Here is a 17594-nt window from a genome sequence, read left to right on the forward strand (position 1 = left end):
GGTACTTGGTTTAATGGCTCAAGCACTGAAGACTGAAATGAGTTCTATATCAGATCCTTCTCTGCAGGAGTCAGTGGGGCCAAGGTATGAAAGACGGCTTTTTAATGTCACCTGTGGGAGAACTTGAGTTAACACTAATAAGGTTTGCTCCCCTATTTATCGTGCTTATTCAGCCAAGGAAGAGCCATGCTTTCCTCCTTGTAATAAACTAGAAGAGCATGAAAAAATTATGAAAGGATGGCTCTACAGCTCTTATTTGATAGTGGCAATTCTAGAGATATTACAGTTTGAAACAGAAGTCGCTTACCACATGAACATGTAAGATGGACAGTTTCTCTAAGTTTGGCATTTCAATCGATAAATTGGCATATGAAAGTCAACGGTGTTATTGTTAAAAATAACTTTTAATCAGAAGAGCTATATAAGTTGTAATAGCTTTTTTCTTTGCCACTCACATGCTTTACAGTAAATCTTACAGAACTTTTCCTTCAAAATAGAAATTACTTTGTCTACTTAGAATTCATTTTAAATGTCTTCTGCTCCAAGGATTCTTTTCTGGCAATTCATCCCATATTTAGCTCTTCCTCTTCTGAATTATTCTCAAACTTATCAGCTGTGTTATAGAGTTTGGTACTTCATTAATACCCAATTATTTTACAAACACTAGTTTTTGCTTCTGATTTTTAGCTCTTAAATGCAAAGACCGTGCCTTAATTTTTTGAATTCTCCAAAGCATCATGTATGTAGGAAAAGACTATAAATATATGATCATGTATGTAGGAAAAGACTATAAATATATGAAAAGACTATAAATATATGATTTACAGACCTCTATAAATATAGTAAATATTTTCTAATTTTTAAAGCTCTTAAATAACATAGTTCTGGCTCAAGGATGTATAAATATGTGAAGGAGATTTAAAAACTAAATTTAAAGGATATATTGTTTCTTTGGGAACATCCTGTCATCCATTGCACATCTGTGAAAACACCAGTGTATTTTAATCATGTACTTACTTATGCTCCCAACTCATATAAATTATTAAGGGCCTCCCTGGTGGTATAGGGGTTAAAGACAGGGCTGTCAAGCTACGAGAAGCCACTGCAACACAAGTTTGATCCCCGGCCAGTCAGCATCCCACATGGCGCAGCAGACCTCTTCTGCCTTGCCCTCTGCTCCCCTCGGTAGTGTATTTCAGTGATCCATCTGTTCTACTGCCTACTTTCTCTGGTGAATCCTCTCACCTCCCGCACCTCTGGCTTACACCCCAGTTCTTGAATGCATAAATAAATACATCTTTAAAAGAATTATTTAGGGTGACTTACCAAAATATACAACAATCTGGGAACCATAAACTGGTTAGATTTGAATTAGACCATCTGGTATTTCAGCTCCCCTACCTGTAAGCTCTGTCTCTTTGGGTAGGGTATTTAATTTCTCTGAGCCTCAGACTTTTGTGCTACAGAATGAGTTAGTATGCATTACTAAATATAAAGTATATAGTTTTGAAATTTGAAAATACAATGTACCAAAAGGAAAAAAAAATCAGAACTATTTCCTTTTGGGTGCTATTTTAAAACTGGTAGAAGAAAATATGACTAACTTCATTGTAAACAATTGAAATAAAATTTTTTATGATCATATTGTATTAGATCCCTCATCTTCATGGTCTAGAGTGATTGTATAAGACTGACTTCAGTTTAATCACTAAATGAGCCTGATAAATAATTTAATGACCTGGGTTCATGAAAGAAATAATGAAATACTCTCCAAATGTAATGTCTTCTTTCTTTATTAGAATCTCTATGATGTTGCCTCACCCCCTCCCAGCCAAGGACAACCCTTATAATTTTTACTTGAATGGATAGTCAACTTCCTCAAAGAGAAAAGTTGAAAATATAAACCAACATCAAAAGGCAAAGTCTGATTTTTCTCCATTTGAAAAAAATGAACTCAGAGATAATTTTTCCAATCCCTTTCCCAATGTCAGCACTTGGTTGAACCCAAAGAAATAGCTGAGATTCTATTTTATCTACCAAATAGTAAAAAACAAAAAAACCCAAAAAACTGACAAGAGTTTTAGATTATCAAAATTAGTAGTTGATTCTTCCATTTATGTGGTATTTTGAAATAAAATATTTTAGAGGAACCATTTTTAATTGTACATCTGCCTGAAAAATGTTGGCGCATATACAGCATCTCATCTTCTGCTTTTAGTAACAGAGAAAAAATTTACTGTATATTTTACTATTTTTTCTTCCAATTAATTAATGCCCTGAGTTGTTTTAAAGACGATAGTTCTCAATTATCTAATCAGTCCTGAAAAGCAATAAGGAAACTCTGGAAATATAACCATAGAGAATCTTTTATAACTGCTACTTAATGTCAGCCAACAGATCCTAAGAACAGTTTAAAAGCATCCTGATTTAAGTCAGCCTGATGGAAAATGCATTAATTATTGTAGAAGACTCAAAGTTATAGAAAACCTTTAGAATTCTGAAAAAGGAAAGAAAAAAATACCCTATTGTTGGAAGTTTTTGTATGCCCAGATCTTCACACTTAAGAGAATAACTGCTAGAATTATATTTGATCTAAATTTATAGCAAAAATATTACTATATGGTTATAATTATCTACTTATAAATCCTGCAATTGATTGCTAATAATAGACATGACAGTAGATTTGGTATTACCATTAAAGTCAGTTTATAACCATTTCATGTGGTTTCAGGTCTTCTGTGATTCATCTTTTAGAAATGATTTTCAGGGTTTCCCTAGTGGCATAGGAGTTAAAGTCTCAGTGCTGTCAAGGTATCGCCAGCCACTGTGGCATGAGTTCAATCCCCAACCAGGGAGCTAATCCACATGGCAGCAGACCTCTGCTGTCTCACCCGCTGCTCCACTCAGCAGTGTATTTTAGTAGATCTACCTATTCTGTTCCCCACTCTGTCTCTGGTGAATCCTCTCAACCCCCTATACCTCTGGCCCAGTTCTTATATTCATAAATAAATAAATTTTTTTAAAAAAGAAATGATCTCTAAAACATGTTGGATGTTACTAGTGAATCTAATTAATTTTTAATAAATTCATTTGATTTCTTGGAGTATTTTTGATTTTTTTCCTTAGTAGTATTAATGAGAAAATATGTGTATCTGAAAAGAAATGGAGTTAGCAGATTTGTTAATACATGAAAATATTTAAAAATATATCCATTGTATACTACTATGTCAACATTTATAAGTAAGACTCTATGTAGGCATTATTTAATTCCATGAGAGCTGGCATTTTCTAAAGTATTGAAATTGTTTAACCCGATAAAGCAAATATTGTATTTGACTTTTGTAGACATGAATTACATGTGCATTCTACTTCTAATCATCTAGTTCATCTGCCTAGTTAAAAAATAACCTAGTTGAAATAATTATTAAAATATATAAATGCCTAAAAACAATTATTTTGATGTTTCATACTTATAGGATATATAATTTAACATACCCCATAAAAATAGTGTTTATTCTAATATAGGGATACTTAGTTAGGTAAGATCATCCCTGGTAATTGAGTGTATGCTAGACATTGTGAATTTTACTTTGTTGGTGCTGGATATTTTTGTATTTTGTATTACTGTAAGTATTTTTGAGCTTTGTTTCAACTAAATTAGTTGGAAATAGTATGATCCTTTTGAGTGATCTTTTAAAGATCACTCAGTAGGACCAGAGCATTATTTAGATAGGGGCTAATTAACACGAGGCCCTTTGGGTGCTCTACCAAGCCCAAGAATCATGAGTTTTTCCAGTTTGGCTGGTGGAAACAGGTTGTGTTCCTGGCCATTTATGGGATCTGAGTACTGTTTCCCATAATGCTTTGGGAGGTTCCTTCCTGGGTGTGGATACTTTCTACACATTCTTTTGCTGATCACTACTCTGAAAACTTGGAAGGAACCCACTGTAGATCTCTGGAGTTTTCTCACTGTGAAGCTGTCTGCTGTCTGGTATTCTGCCTTAACTGCCCCAGACTGTTAGCCCCATCTCCTCAACTCACTGTTTCCCTTTCTATATGCTGCACCTTCTCCACTCTCACCGGGCATTAAGCTGTTTGCGTCCCATCTCAGGAATCACTGTCCCTACACTGATGTCCAGTGTCTTGGGAACTATTACTTCATATTTTTGTCCAGTTTTTAGTTGTTTTGGGAAGGAAGGTAAATCCAGTACCTCTTATTCCATTTTGGCCAGAAACAAGACTAATGTCATATTATATCTTAAATGAATATTAATATATTAGTTTAATTTTCCAAAACAGGTTAAAAGTTAATGATGATATTATCTCCAAATGAAATTATTTACCAGGCAGCAAGCCCATGACTTAATTTAGGCAGAACCAGATGATTTCTTAATCCATTTCAATTATAAAACCTATTTAAAACCATTATAATTTTTTAAAATATATCATACTTTAAGCAGTGCCCTTAAATAAAGACTTAAATTCAGACAGTGCACACTTGCTATACATTAAAATAATGATCACATTTTTTTTCACCTGTTATCTTTATCCTGTCCTTCCTTCCAACAAGTGGTGAAGATAAGAAACTTGTAATAATAAGGTATTATAAATGGTCTATACACTCTTTTGGAAAACAAATTGAAGCTATATATTAAAAGGCATAAAAATTGTTATATCCTTTGAATCATTACTCCATTTGTAGGATTAGAGCCAATGTATTTATAAGATGCATAAAAAGGTATTTTTCAAAAATGTTAATTGTAGTGCTAATTATAATAAAGCAATTGGACATAATTTTAATGTCTAAATAGGTGCCCAATAAGGAATTAATACCCAGCACATATAAAGAACCGTACAATTCAAGAACAAATAAAGGACAACCCAATTCAAAAATGGGCAATGGACTTGAATAGATATTTTGTTAAAAAAAAAAATATATATATATATATACACACACACACACACACACACACACACACACACAGAGCCTCCCTGGTGGCTTAGGGATAAAGTCTCAGTGCTATTACCACGACGGCCCACCCTGGTAGCCTGTATTCGATCCCTGGCCAGGGAGACAACCCACATATGGCACAGCAGACCTCTCCTGGGTCTGCTCCCCTCAGCAGTGTATTTCAGTAGATCCACCTGTTCAGCTCCCCAACCCTGTCTCTGGTGAATCCTCTCACTCCCCGTACCTCTGGCCTACACCCCAGTTCTTGTATGCATAAATAAAGAAATCTTTATACACACACACACACACACACACACACACACAAAACCAATAAACACATAAGAGCCTCCCTGGTGGCGCAAGAGGTTAAGACGCAACCTATGAAGCTATCTGCAGCCACTGCAGCACAAGTTCAGTCCCCGGGCAGGGAGCTAACCACATGGCACAGCAGACCTCTCCTGACTCGCCTGCTGCTCCCCTCAGCAATGTATTTCAGTTACTCCTCCTATTCTGTTCCCCACTCTGTCTCTGGTGAATCCTCTCACCCCCCACACCACTGGCCTGTACCCCAGCTCTTGTATGCATAAATAAATAAATCTTAAAAAAAACACATAAAAAGATTCTTAACATCACTAGCCATTAGAGAATACAAATCAAAACCACAATGAGATACTACTTCATACTCATTAGGATTGCTATTATAAAAATCAATAGTAAAGTGGAAAAAAAACAAGTGCCAAGGAGGATATTAGAACCTGCCTGAATTTTTGGTGGGAATATAAAATGGTGCAGCTACTATGGAAAACAGGCTAAACATGCAATATGACCCAGTAATTCCACTTAACAGTGGGATCATACCAAGAAGAATTATAGTAGGGAGTCAGATACAGGCACAGCAGTGCACAGAGCAGCATCATTCACAACAGTTGAGACAGAAACAACCCAAATGTCCAGCTACAGATCAACAAAATGTATTATCTACATAATGGAGAATATTGGCCTTAAAAAAGAAAGAAGTTGACACGTGCTACAATATGGATGGACCTTGAAGACATAATATGTGAAATAAGCCACACACAAAAGGACAGTCCTATCTGATTTTACTTATGTGAGCTACCAGAGTAGTCAGATTCATAGAGACAGGAAACAGAATGGGGGTTCCCAGGAGCTGGGCAGCTATTGTTGGGTGAATACAATTTCAGTTTGGGATGATCAATTCTGGAGAGGGACGGTGATGATGATCGCATAATACTGTGAATTTCTTAATGATGCTGAACTGTACTTAAAATTTCTAGTTAAAATGGTAAATTTCATATTATGTATATTTTATCACAAATAAAATATATACCTTTGTTAGGTATGTATGTGTGTATATATATACATACCTACATATGTATATACACATACATACATATCCTTAAATAATATATTCACATTAAATAAGTCACTTAAATAGTCATGTAAATGAATAATTCACATTTCAAAAATGAGTAAGTTTTATAGACCAGATGATCCCTCTTATTCTTCCTCCCCAGGAGTGACACATGCAGCTATCTGGGCGGCATGCATTTCTTACCTCAGTGCAGCTGTTCCCCCAGAGCTGAGGACGTCCGCCCAGGGCATCCTGCAGGGCCTTCACCTGGGCTTGGGCAGGGGTTGTGGAGCCATGATTGGAGGCGTGTTAGTCAATTATTTCGGTAAGAATTGTTTTCTCTCTTTTTCCTTTCTTTGATGCTAATTTAGGATTTTCAGCAACAACTCAATAAATACTGACATTACTACTGAAGATTGCCAGAAACTAAATTCCAGTACTCATGTTCTCTTTCTGGCTTTCCTGATGATCATAATTGTGGTGCAATGCGCTTAAGATGATTAGAGCTGCTCCATAACCCCACACACTTCTTTGACTGAATGAGATGCTTCACAGACACCTGGAAGGAGCCAAGCAAATGAATAAGCACAGGTGTTTCTGGTTTGAAGTTAACCTAAACCTGCCGATGATATTGCTAGAGGGAAGAAAAGTCATCGTTGTTATTTCATCAGTAGATTTTGAACCAGAGAAATCTATTAGACGTATGCGACTTTGGTATTATCACTATATTTATAATCATACAAACTGTCTGCCCTGTCTGATCTCCCTTGTTGGAAATACAGGTGTAGAGTCAGGAGTGGACAAGGTGCAGGTTTTCTGATCCTATGCAGACCGGGTAAAGGAGGAGTCAGAATCCTCAGTGGTTTTGAAGTTTTTTATTGGGATTACCAGGTACATGGCAGGCAGGGGTACTAGGGGGCTGGGAGGCTGGCCTCCCAGCCCCCAGCAGGTCTTCACTCTGGGCTCTCCAGCCTTCTCTGCTTCTCTCGGCTTCTGCTGCTCTCTCAGGTTCTCTTTCGGCTTCTTCTGCTGGCATCCCTGTGATGCCACCCTTAAAAGTCCAGTCTCTCAGCCAAGGTGTACTCACTTCAGGTACCCGCCATCAGGCATGCATTCAGGACCACAGGGTTCCCTCATCTATCCTACTAGTGGGAGGGCAGAAAAGCCTGATACCTTTTACCTACCCTACAGTCCAACCCCTCAGGGTTTTCTGCCATACAATCTACATATATACAATTTTCTTAGCAAACATAAACAATGCAGCCATGGCCCACAAAAGCAAATACATCACAATATAATAAAATACAACAGAACACAAATAAGTCCAGGCAGGGCCCCAACCTAGTGGCAAAAGACAATTGTTGGTACCAGCAGATGAGCCACCAAATCTGCTGCCGAAGGCACTGCTCATACAAGGGAGGGGAATCACTCACAGCATCTACTGTAACACACCAGGAGCCATCAGGCTTCCTGGCCTTTTCTGGCTGTAGTCTCGGCTACAAGCCACACACAGCATCCACCCCCAGGATGCACTCACTCTGGGATTGGCAATTCTATACTGTTGGGGGTAATTGCCAACCCTCAGGGTTTCTGTCTGCAGTCGCTCCAACACTCGGCTTTCATAGCCACCAATGCAACTTGCAGACCCCTGCACTCAGGCCAACCCATTGCACAAGCACAAGGGTCAGGGATCCAACCTCTACATTCGGCTTGGGCTCCACCCCAAGCCACATTCCCCACCTGTCCCCCAAGGACGGGTTCCTCAGCTCCTCACCCTCACTCAAGAATGAGCAGGGCATCACCCAAAGGTGATTTTAAGAGACTCACTGGTCTTCAGCATACTTAGGCTGCTTAATAGCTGCTCAGGGCTTCTCAAACTTAGCATCAGCACCAGCTTTTGCCTTCTCAGTTGGCTTTTCTCCTCCACCTAGCTGCTGGGCATACATAGGCTGCTTTTGGCCATCAAGGTCCACTAGCCACCCCCAGATTCTCAAAAAAAAAAAACATAACCTGCCAAGGTCCTCCGCCTTCTGGCAGGATTGTCAGTCCAAGTCCATCAGTCTAAGTCTGTTGGCCTCTCCCTGCATCAGCACTGGCAAGCTCTGAATCATGGTCCTCTCTTCGCCAATGATTCTTGCTGCCTCAGGGGTCGTTGGCTGGTCCTGTCGGGTGTCTCCTTCATGTGAGGTCTCATCCTGCAGCTCCCAGACCTTGTCCCTCTCCTGTGCCACCATGACGCCTCCAGCATTGTCGCACCAAACACAGTCTGTTACTCCTTAGTCCCTCCAGATCTTCGGAGGGCTCCATACCCGTCTGCATGGGTCATCCTGCCAACTACGCCAATTGTAGAGTCAGGAATGGACACGGTGCAGGTTTTCTGATCCCATGCAGACCGGGTAAAGGAGGAGTCAGAGTCCTCAGTGGTTTTGAAGGTTTTTATTGGGATTACCAGGTACATGGCAGGCAGGGATGCTGGGGGGCCAGTAGGCCAGCAGGCCTCCCAGCCCCCAGCAGGTCTTCACTCTGGGCTCTCCGGCCTTCTCTGCTTCTCTCTTGGCTTCTGCTGCTCTCCCAGGTTCTCTTTTGGCTTCTTCTGCTGGCATCCCTGTGATGCCACCCTTAAAAGTCCAGTCTCTCAGCCCAGGTGTACCCACTTCAGGTACTCGCCATCAGGCATGCATTCAGGACCACAGGGTTCCCTCATCTATCCTACTGGTGGGAGGGCAGAAAAGCCTGATACCTTTTACCTACCCTACAACAGGGCTGGGATGGAAGTGGGATTATAGGCTCCAGAGACCTTGATTGCTCAAGTTATCTATATAAGGTTGGCCTAGGGTTGAGTTTATAGAGTTATTTGAGCTCTGCTGTTCCAATTAAGGGGGCTATTTAATCGTTAGGTAAACCATCTTTCTGAAGAGAGTACCACTGAATTTTATGATGAAAGGCACTCAGATAAATGCTATCATTTATCAAAGCAGTTTTAAAATTTAATCAATGATAGGTCCAGTACTGCCACCTGGGTCTCCTGGTGTCTAGCCAGCCTGGTATTATTTTTCACTACATGAAGCTAAAGTCCTTTTGCTATTCTCATCCCAAGCTCTGCTACCTTTGCCCTGAACTTTAGAACATTAACAGTTTTTGATGAGCACTATCTGGAATATTTAGAACCACCTTACTGAGTGCTCTGTCTTGCTCACAGGGGCTGCTGCAACCTTCCGGGGTATTGGCATGGCTTGCCTGGTGATCCTCCTGCTCTTCTCCCTGATCCAGTGGTTGGCAGTGCCGGATGAAGAAGAAGGTAAACATAGCCATTCTCTTTTAATGATTCTAAAGGTAGAAGCCAAGGGGGAATTCCATGCATACCGCTCCGAAACCAAGGGGAGTAATAGATGTACAATACATCTGCTTGCCTAGATCTTCTCAGTGGTGGTATCAGTGCGCTTGTGTGTACCTTTGCTGGAGAGAAGCTACCTACTGTGTTGAAAAGGATACTGATTGATTTAAGTAGCTTGGGGTTTTCTTGTTTTTGTTTTCTTTTGGGAAGTAATGGTTTTACATTTCTCTAGCCTTCTAAAGGGATTTAAATTTTAAATCAAATACCTATAAATCTATACAGTAATTTTACTCTTAGGGAAAGGGAGTGGTAGTAATCTTATTTTATCTTCATTTGAAAAAAGTCTACATCTTAAACTTGAAGTTTTCTCTAGAATAAGGCATGAACGTCATTAAAATTTTTGTATAGAAAAGAGGTTTTATCAAATATAATGTGTAGGTGAGGACAAGCTGAATCAATTTTTTTTTTTTTAATTAAGAATGCCAACCAGTAGAACAGAAATATTCTTGTTCATCTCCTGGGTCCAACAATAGGACTGGTTTATCTTCTTTGGTGTCTTGTCCTTTGAGGAACATTTGCCTCACATACTTGAAGTGCTTCTGCTAAGAAAAAAACTAGCTTGTTACAGAAACCCCAAAGGCAGATTTTAATGCCAGCAAGTTACTGGCATTGAATCAAAACTAATTTTCCTTATTCCTTTGTATTCCTAACTGAATTATGGTCTATGGCTTCAGTAAAAGGTCAGCAAGAACAGTTATCAGATAACTTTTTCCTGGTTGATGCTTATCTCTAAAAATCTCAATCCTGAGTGGGCCTAAGGCAACATTCACTAAGACCTATGCTCCACAGATATTATGTTGAAGTTAAGTGAATAATACATTTCATAAATGTAAATTAATAAGTCCCATAGGGAATTTCTGGAAGATTAAATACCATATTCACTTGCTCAGTACTTGCACCAAGGTGAAGCCCTTGATATACAGCAGGTGTTAGCTGCCAGCCACACTAGAACAGGCTTGTGGGACTGTCCTCTTGTTTACTTATTTTTACATTTGATTAAATGTATAGAGAACTCGGAAAACTGATTTAAGCATGATTTTCTCTCCAGACAAGACAATGTTGGCAGAAAGGATTCCTGTTCCCTCAAGTCCTGTTCCCATAGCAACCATTGACTTGGTACAGCAGCAGACAGACGATGTAATGTCACGAATTGAGCCCAGACTTCCACCCAAGAAAACCAAGCACCAGGAAGAACAGGAGGATGTAAACAAGCCGGCATGGGGGGTCAGCTCCTCCCCCTGGGTGACCTTTGTCTATGCACTCTACCAAATTAAAGAGATGATGCAGCTGACAAGAGAAAACCGCGCTTCTGAAATACAGCCTTTACAGGTGAAGTTCCTCTTCTGACCTGCCTTAAGTGGGCTCAGTAGTTTTAATATTCGTTAATTCATTCAGCTGGAATTTTGGAAGGTCTGGTGAAGGGAATAAACACGTAGACGAGTAATTTCAGTGATGAGTGCATTGAAGAGGTTCCACAAAGGGACAATTTTGCCTTAAGGAATTCAGGATGTCTTCACGGCAATGGTAATACTTCTTTTTTTAGATTTATTTATTTATGCGTACAAGAGCAGGGGTACAGGCCAGTGGTATGTGGGGGGGTGTGTGAGAGAATTTACCTGAGACAGAGTGGGAAACAGAACAGGCAGATTGACTGAAGTATACTGCTAAGGGGAGCAGTGGGAGAGTTAGGAGAGGTCTGCTGCGTCATGTGGGTTGCTCCCTGACCAGCTGGGGATTGAACTCATGCTGCAGAGGCTGTTAATTGCTTCATAGTGCAGTGCTTAACCCCTTATGTCACCAGGGAGGCCCAGTGGTGATACTTCTTAAAAGAAAAAAAGTACATCCTGAGATTTTTTTTTTCCTTACAATTTCTGTGTTGACAGGTATCAGTTGTAGTAAGGACATATGGTTCATGCCTGGGAGGAACATCTGCATTAATAATCTCTGCAATTCTAAGATTCTTGTGGGATTATATATAATAGGACCTCAATAAACATTTGATGAATTAATACCCTGAGCCATGGTACCGGTCTCATAGGACACCTAATTCAATGGAAGTGTAGTTTTACTGGTGGCCCCATCCAAATAATAAGGTGTGATTTTTCTTATCCTGAGAGGTGTGGTCTCTGAGTAAAGTGAGATCATGTTGATAAGAACAGTGTGGGTAGCTGTAAGTCAAACGATACATTCTCTTTGGAAAATGACAAAGTGTGACCTTTGTGGACAGTTTGGCCAAAGTAATGTGTCTACTCCCTGTGTTTATCATTAGACACTCCCTTTACATGGTGAGTCATGCCCACTCTTTATCGAGAGTAGTTTCAGAGGACCATAAGAAGAAATAAGGGCAAAGCCTTCAAAATAAAGAGAAATGTAGGTTATTTCCTTTTTATAAAATATGAACCACCTTAATTAATCACAACTTTATATGACCTTACATATTTCTCTAACTTAAGCCAAATCTGATTCTTCACTGATAACTATAATGAACTCTGGTCTATGCATGATCCTATTTATAAACTCACAGGAACACTTTGCTTAGTCAAGAAAGAGAATATCAGGGTAGGAGAAGCACATGAGGGATGTGCAGTGGGAGGAGAAGCAGGAGAAAGAGTGGTATTTTCTGCCTAAATAGTGGTGTTTTCATTACTTGGTATAGACATCTTCATTTCCACAGAAACCTGATGGACTTAAGAAATATTTTTTTTCTGGTATGTTAAGATGAATAAAAACCAGCTGGCCTGGGCTATTCTTATGAAGAAGTTGTTATACAAAGATTTTTTTTATATTTTAGAATCAATCACAGAAATAAAACTATGGTGGTATTCAGCTCTTCGAAGTGAAGAGGAAAATCCATTTGAAAAACATTTGTAAATGGCAGGAATGTGGCATGGAATGCGGCACTGTGGCATTTTTGCAGAAGGGCTGTGCGTGAGCTCTAGAGGGAGTGTGTGCTCACAGCTGCTTACAGTGGGGTTTAAAAGACTTACACTATTGCCACCTTTTAGCTTTTCATAAATCTGCCAAACACAGATAATCAAGAACCTCTAGAGGTTCATTTTTTTTCCTTCTGAGATATCTCATATTGCCAATTTAAGTTTCTATTCCTTTTTACCAACTTTTTAAAAATACTCATCAGAATGGCTGAAGTGTTAGATTTTTTTTCTATTAAATACAATAAAATATGGTTAAAATCTTAAAAAAAAAAAAAGACCTACACCCCAGTTCCTCTATGCAAAATTAAAAAAAATCTTAAAAAAAAAAAAAGTGCTCACTCACATTCCCTTTTTTCTACATGGATATTCAATCTTATTTAACTTTCAGTTTATACCTTAGGGTCCTAAATATATATCAGGACTGAATTTCAGGACATTCTTCTGGCCTTGCCGTCCTTGCTTTCTGCTGGATGGGGGCCTTCAGGCTCTTGAATTCAGTGGTCTCCTGCGTGGCCTGCGTGTCACTGCCATGCTGCTTGCCTGGCAACTTGGTGGCTGGTGAGGGTTCAGGAAATATTTGCTTCGTAAATTGTTTTCCTAGTAGTAACAGGCATCTTGGTAATAATGTTCCTTTTTCTACGAGATACCTCTGCTTATAGTGTTTGTGTTTTTCATGCGGCTTTGGCAGTTGCACATAGGAAAAGAGATGAAAGGTAAGATGTTCCATCTTATCCTTCTATTACTTGTTCATCTCAGGATGATATCCCCCCGTTTCCTATATCCTACTTGACAACAGTACAAAGTGGTAGGTTGATTTGCTATCACTGACTGGGGGTCATCTCCTGTTTTTTCCTTTCAGGGGACCAGTGAGAATAGGGAAAATTCTCCAGCCAGTGGAGCGCGGCCTGTCCCTGGTGAGACTCATTCTGCCCCCTCGAGAAGCCAGCCATCCCCTCAAGCGGCGGCACCTCCAACACAGAGCAGTCCAGCTCACCGAGGTGTGGAGCAGCATGCGGAAGAGAGCGGGGACCAGCAGGCTCCTGCCGCAGGAGGACACTGAGCGGCCTGCTCACCTCGCACCTTCATGGAATGGCTTCTCTGCCTGGACAGAGGGAGAGGCGTGACACGTCTCCCTTAAGGAGCATGGCGCCACCTTTGCTTCTATATACCTGAACTCATCATTACCATGGAAACACACATACATGCCACACAGGAGCTACAGTACACATTGGCAGAAGCAGGTGAACTTCACAATCCCACTAGAATCACAGATGGGAAATGGAGTGCAGTGAGGACTTTAGTTCTTTGTCGGTGAGGTTGACGATGGACTTCTCTGTCAGTGCAGAAAAGAAGCTGAAACCAGCAGTTACACTAAGTGGAGGGAAAGGAAGCGCTACAAGGTGAAAGCTGATATAATTTTTCCCTCTTCTGATTATTTATTCTAATTATTTGGCTCTCAATGCAAACTGGGAAGAAAGAGTATATATCTATCGTTTTGTTTTTTTTTTTCCTGAAGAGAACCATTAAAAAGGTTATGAGACATTAAAAAGTAACCAGATAGCAGTTCAGAGTATATTTGCTTTTGTTTTGTTTTGTTTTGTTTTTTTAAAGTTTCACCAAAAACTTGGCATATGTTTAGCAAATATATTTTTATATGTGTATGGTGTATAATGAAAACAGTCAATTCTTTGAGCAGCAAAAGCTGTTAAGGACTACTGCAAGCTAAGCTGAGCTTTAAAATGCCTTTTGTTTTAAATGGGCTTTAAGACCAGTGGAGGGGGTATTTTCAACCAACCAACCAACTCAGTATCCAGTGGCTTGATATATAGACAAGGCTTTACTAAATATATTGATACTGTAAATAGCCCCCGTCACTATTTACAATTTTATAGTGATTTGGGCTGCAGTTAGTTGATGGAATAAAACAAAAACTATCACTGAATTCCTAAGGGTTTCTTTAATTAAGCAGTACTATTTTCAAATAACAGTATAAGATTTAAGTGCCTGGGGGAGGGATGTGATTTTTAGAAATTACAGAATAGGTCAGTTTTTGTTTTGTTTTTTTGGTGAGGGGGTTAAAGGTGGCGAATAGGAAACCAGGAATGGAAAGGAGGGGACTAAGAGGCAACTATACTTTCCAATGACTAAGGAAACAAATCTCAGTATCTTCCTTCCCATGGAGACACAGTCAGACACTGGACAGTCCAGATATGGGTAAGCTACTGTAAATATTACATACAACTACTGCCAGAACAATGTCTGGGTGAAACACGCATATAGCTTGCTGCTAAAAGTGAAAGCTGAGGTTAAAAGGAAGCCTTGGGGGAGGGACTTGGAAAAGGGAACACTGCTTTAGCTGAATGGAGGTCAATTACAGTGTGTGTAATAGCTGTGGATGAGCACAGGAGAGAGGAAAGAACAGAGTTAAAAATGAGCAACTCACCTTGCCCCTGACCCTGATTAGACAGGATCAAGTGTAAAGTGAGGGCTTCTCCATGACACCATACTTCTGCCCCAAACTGCATCTGGGAGAAGATACTCTACACTTGAAAATCTAGCTTCACCACAAAACACAGCTTAAAAATAAAATCACTGAAAGAAATAGAACTAAGCAAATAGTTATTTTTGCACTTGAACTGAAACGTACTGTACTGTAAATTATCATGACTCATTTTAAGTGACCTTTAAAATCAGATGTATTTATTATGCTTATGTAATTATAGAAATAAAGAGATGGGTGACAGGCTGAACCTCACCTATGAATGTACAGTATGTGGATTTGTGAAACTGACTGTAGGAAGTCAAAAACTTATACTGTGTCTTGTGTTTACAGTTCTGATTTATTTCTTTGAAAAGCCTGCTGTTTTGGAAATGTACAACTGACATGTTGAAATAAAAATAAATACCATTTTTAAATACTTCTTAAATGATAAAGATGTGACCAAATAAAAGTACTTTACTCTGTAAAGAATGAGACCAAGATTCAACAGATCTTTGTTATGAAACATTTACTGTGTTCAATAATGCAGTCATTTCCAGCCTTTTAGAGCGACAACTTCGTGGGTTTGTGGCCTTTGTGGCTTTTTCTTCCTGTCCTCAACATGCTATATGCCATTAAAAAAATATTAAAGTGAGTTCAAATTAAATTCTGATTTGAGAATTTTATAACCCCACTTGAGATTCCCTGGAAATCCCGAGGGGTGTCACAAATCCTGGCTGGTAATCACTGCCTTAATGACTTATTTCATGCTCTTTCCCCTATGATTGTAGAAAATGTGAATTACCCGAGTGCTGAGCTTGTGTGGATCCTGAGAGACTAGTTTCTAATTACAAACAATTACTCAAAGCCTTAAGTAGAATAGTAAGATGATTATAATACATATATCTCCACTAGCCAGTAAACCTCATGAAAACCTACAGAATTCATAGGAAAACATACTGCCTTACTGGCTTATAATCCTGCTCTGGGCCACATGCCAGGTAGTGACTAAGTGCTTCCCTCTGATCTGCTCTTCCTCCAGTACAGCAGGGTGGGGGGTGCTGGGGCCATTATTTAAGCAGTAATCCTCTCAGCCCACCAGGTGTAAGCAGTGAATCGGAGAAAAGAACCATATTCACAGTCCTGGGTACTTGTTGTCTGCTGATGAAATTGCCATCTTGTCTTGTACATATCACCAATATGGTACATACCACTGTCCCCACTATAAACATGGGGATTCTGAAGGGAACAGTTTATGTCATGGGATCAAGAACATAAAGCCAGCATTCAAACTTGCCTGATGCCAAAACATGGTTCACCCAGCACCTTCCCCCCACCCCAGGGGCCAGGGAGGCTTCCCTGCTTCTGGTTTGGTGGAACAAGCCACACAAAGGCCTGGCCTGAACCACCATCACCTCATGTGCCTGATACAAGGACATGTGTGGCTGTACTGCCAGGTATTATAAAATTCGTTTTCTGGATATTCCCAGATACCTAAAAATCAGGCACCTTTTAACTCCTGATGCTTTCTTAGCTGTGGCCAGACCTCTTACACTTTGAAGGTGACTTGGGTTGTCTGGCAACCTTGCAGAGAAAACCCAGAGGTTGGTAGGGACTCTGACCAGTGCCACGGGCATTTGGATGAGCAAGCACATCCACAGCTCAAAGTCCCAGATGATGGCATTGTTGGGGAGCACTGTCTGGAGTGTAGCCTTAGCCACAGGTGTCAGAACTTGCCATGTGGTGCATCTGAGGAGCTGGGTTTCTGACTTAAAAGGCCACATGTGACTTGTGACCACCATATTGCACAGTGCCAGTGTAGTGTAAAAGACTATTTTGGGGAGACCTCTCCATCTGTTTCCCTATCTTCGGTATGTGAGGCTGAACCTTAAAATTGTTGCATGAAGATGAGGGCATGCTGTGACTGCAAGGAAGTAGCAGGTGATTTTCCATTCAGAAGTTCTTTTGTTATGGTGCATGAGGATACCAAGTCACTCCTGAAGTCCCAGATCACTCCTGTGTCATTTCAGCAAAACACAGTTCAAGAATCCAAACCATTGGGCAGGAGGGGGGAGGCAGGTGCTTATATGGCGGAAAGTTGAAGGGGTGAGAGAAGGGGCAGTGGTTTCTAAAATCTAAAATCAATTGACCTTATGCCAGGACAAACTGCAGTTTGAGATAAAGAGAGTACCTGGAAACTTGATGTCGAGAAGGGGAAAGAAATGAGCCATTCCAGGTGGGGGCTTAATTCTTACTCCCATCTGTTTTGGGTGGCTAACGCAGGGTCACCTGCTCTATTGTGGCTTCATGGAGGTTCTAGATTTTAGAGGTGGCAACCCAGGGATCCTACGGTGCTCAGTTTAGGAGTTTGAGATCTGAAGTCCCATTGTCTGGATTTGAGTCTCAGCTCTGCCAGTGAAAACCTGCACATACACCTGACCTCTCTGGGTGTCAGGTCCCTTCTC

General features: G+C 40.1%; 3 protein-coding genes across 3 annotated transcripts in view; 1 reads left to right on the forward strand and 2 right to left on the reverse strand.

Annotated features, from left to right (window-relative positions):
- Positions 1-6577, reverse strand: part of HIBCH (3-hydroxyisobutyryl-CoA hydrolase) — a 181766-nt gene extending 175189 nt beyond the window's left edge. The window contains exon 1 of the mRNA XM_054699943.1: positions 6528-6577. Within this exon, the coding sequence (XP_054555918.1) occupies positions 6528-6574 (47 nt within the window). The 5' untranslated portion in view covers positions 6575-6577. The remainder of the gene's footprint in view (positions 1-6527) is intronic.
- Positions 1-15791, forward strand: part of MFSD6 (major facilitator superfamily domain containing 6) — a 58626-nt gene extending 42835 nt beyond the window's left edge. The window contains exons 4-7 of the mRNA XM_037523716.2: positions 6487-6648; positions 9523-9621; positions 10766-11046; positions 13510-15791. Of these exons, the coding sequence (XP_037379613.1) occupies positions 6487-6648; positions 9523-9621; positions 10766-11046; positions 13510-13710 (743 nt within the window). The 3' untranslated portion in view covers positions 13711-15791. The remainder of the gene's footprint in view (positions 1-6486; positions 6649-9522; positions 9622-10765; positions 11047-13509) is intronic.
- The window catches only part of NEMP2 (nuclear envelope integral membrane protein 2), a 37777-nt gene continuing 27025 nt past the window's right edge, over positions 6843-17594 (reverse strand). The window contains exon 9 of the mRNA XM_054699940.1: positions 6843-6882. Within this exon, the coding sequence (XP_054555915.1) occupies positions 6873-6882 (10 nt within the window). The 3' untranslated portion in view covers positions 6843-6872. The remainder of the gene's footprint in view (positions 6883-17594) is intronic.

The sequence above is a fragment of the Talpa occidentalis genome, unplaced genomic scaffold, assembly GCF_014898055.3.
Source record: "Talpa occidentalis isolate TD23 unplaced genomic scaffold, MPIMG_talOcc4v2.1 talOcc4.3, whole genome shotgun sequence".
Classification (NCBI taxonomy): Eukaryota; Metazoa; Chordata; class Mammalia; order Eulipotyphla; family Talpidae; genus Talpa; species Talpa occidentalis.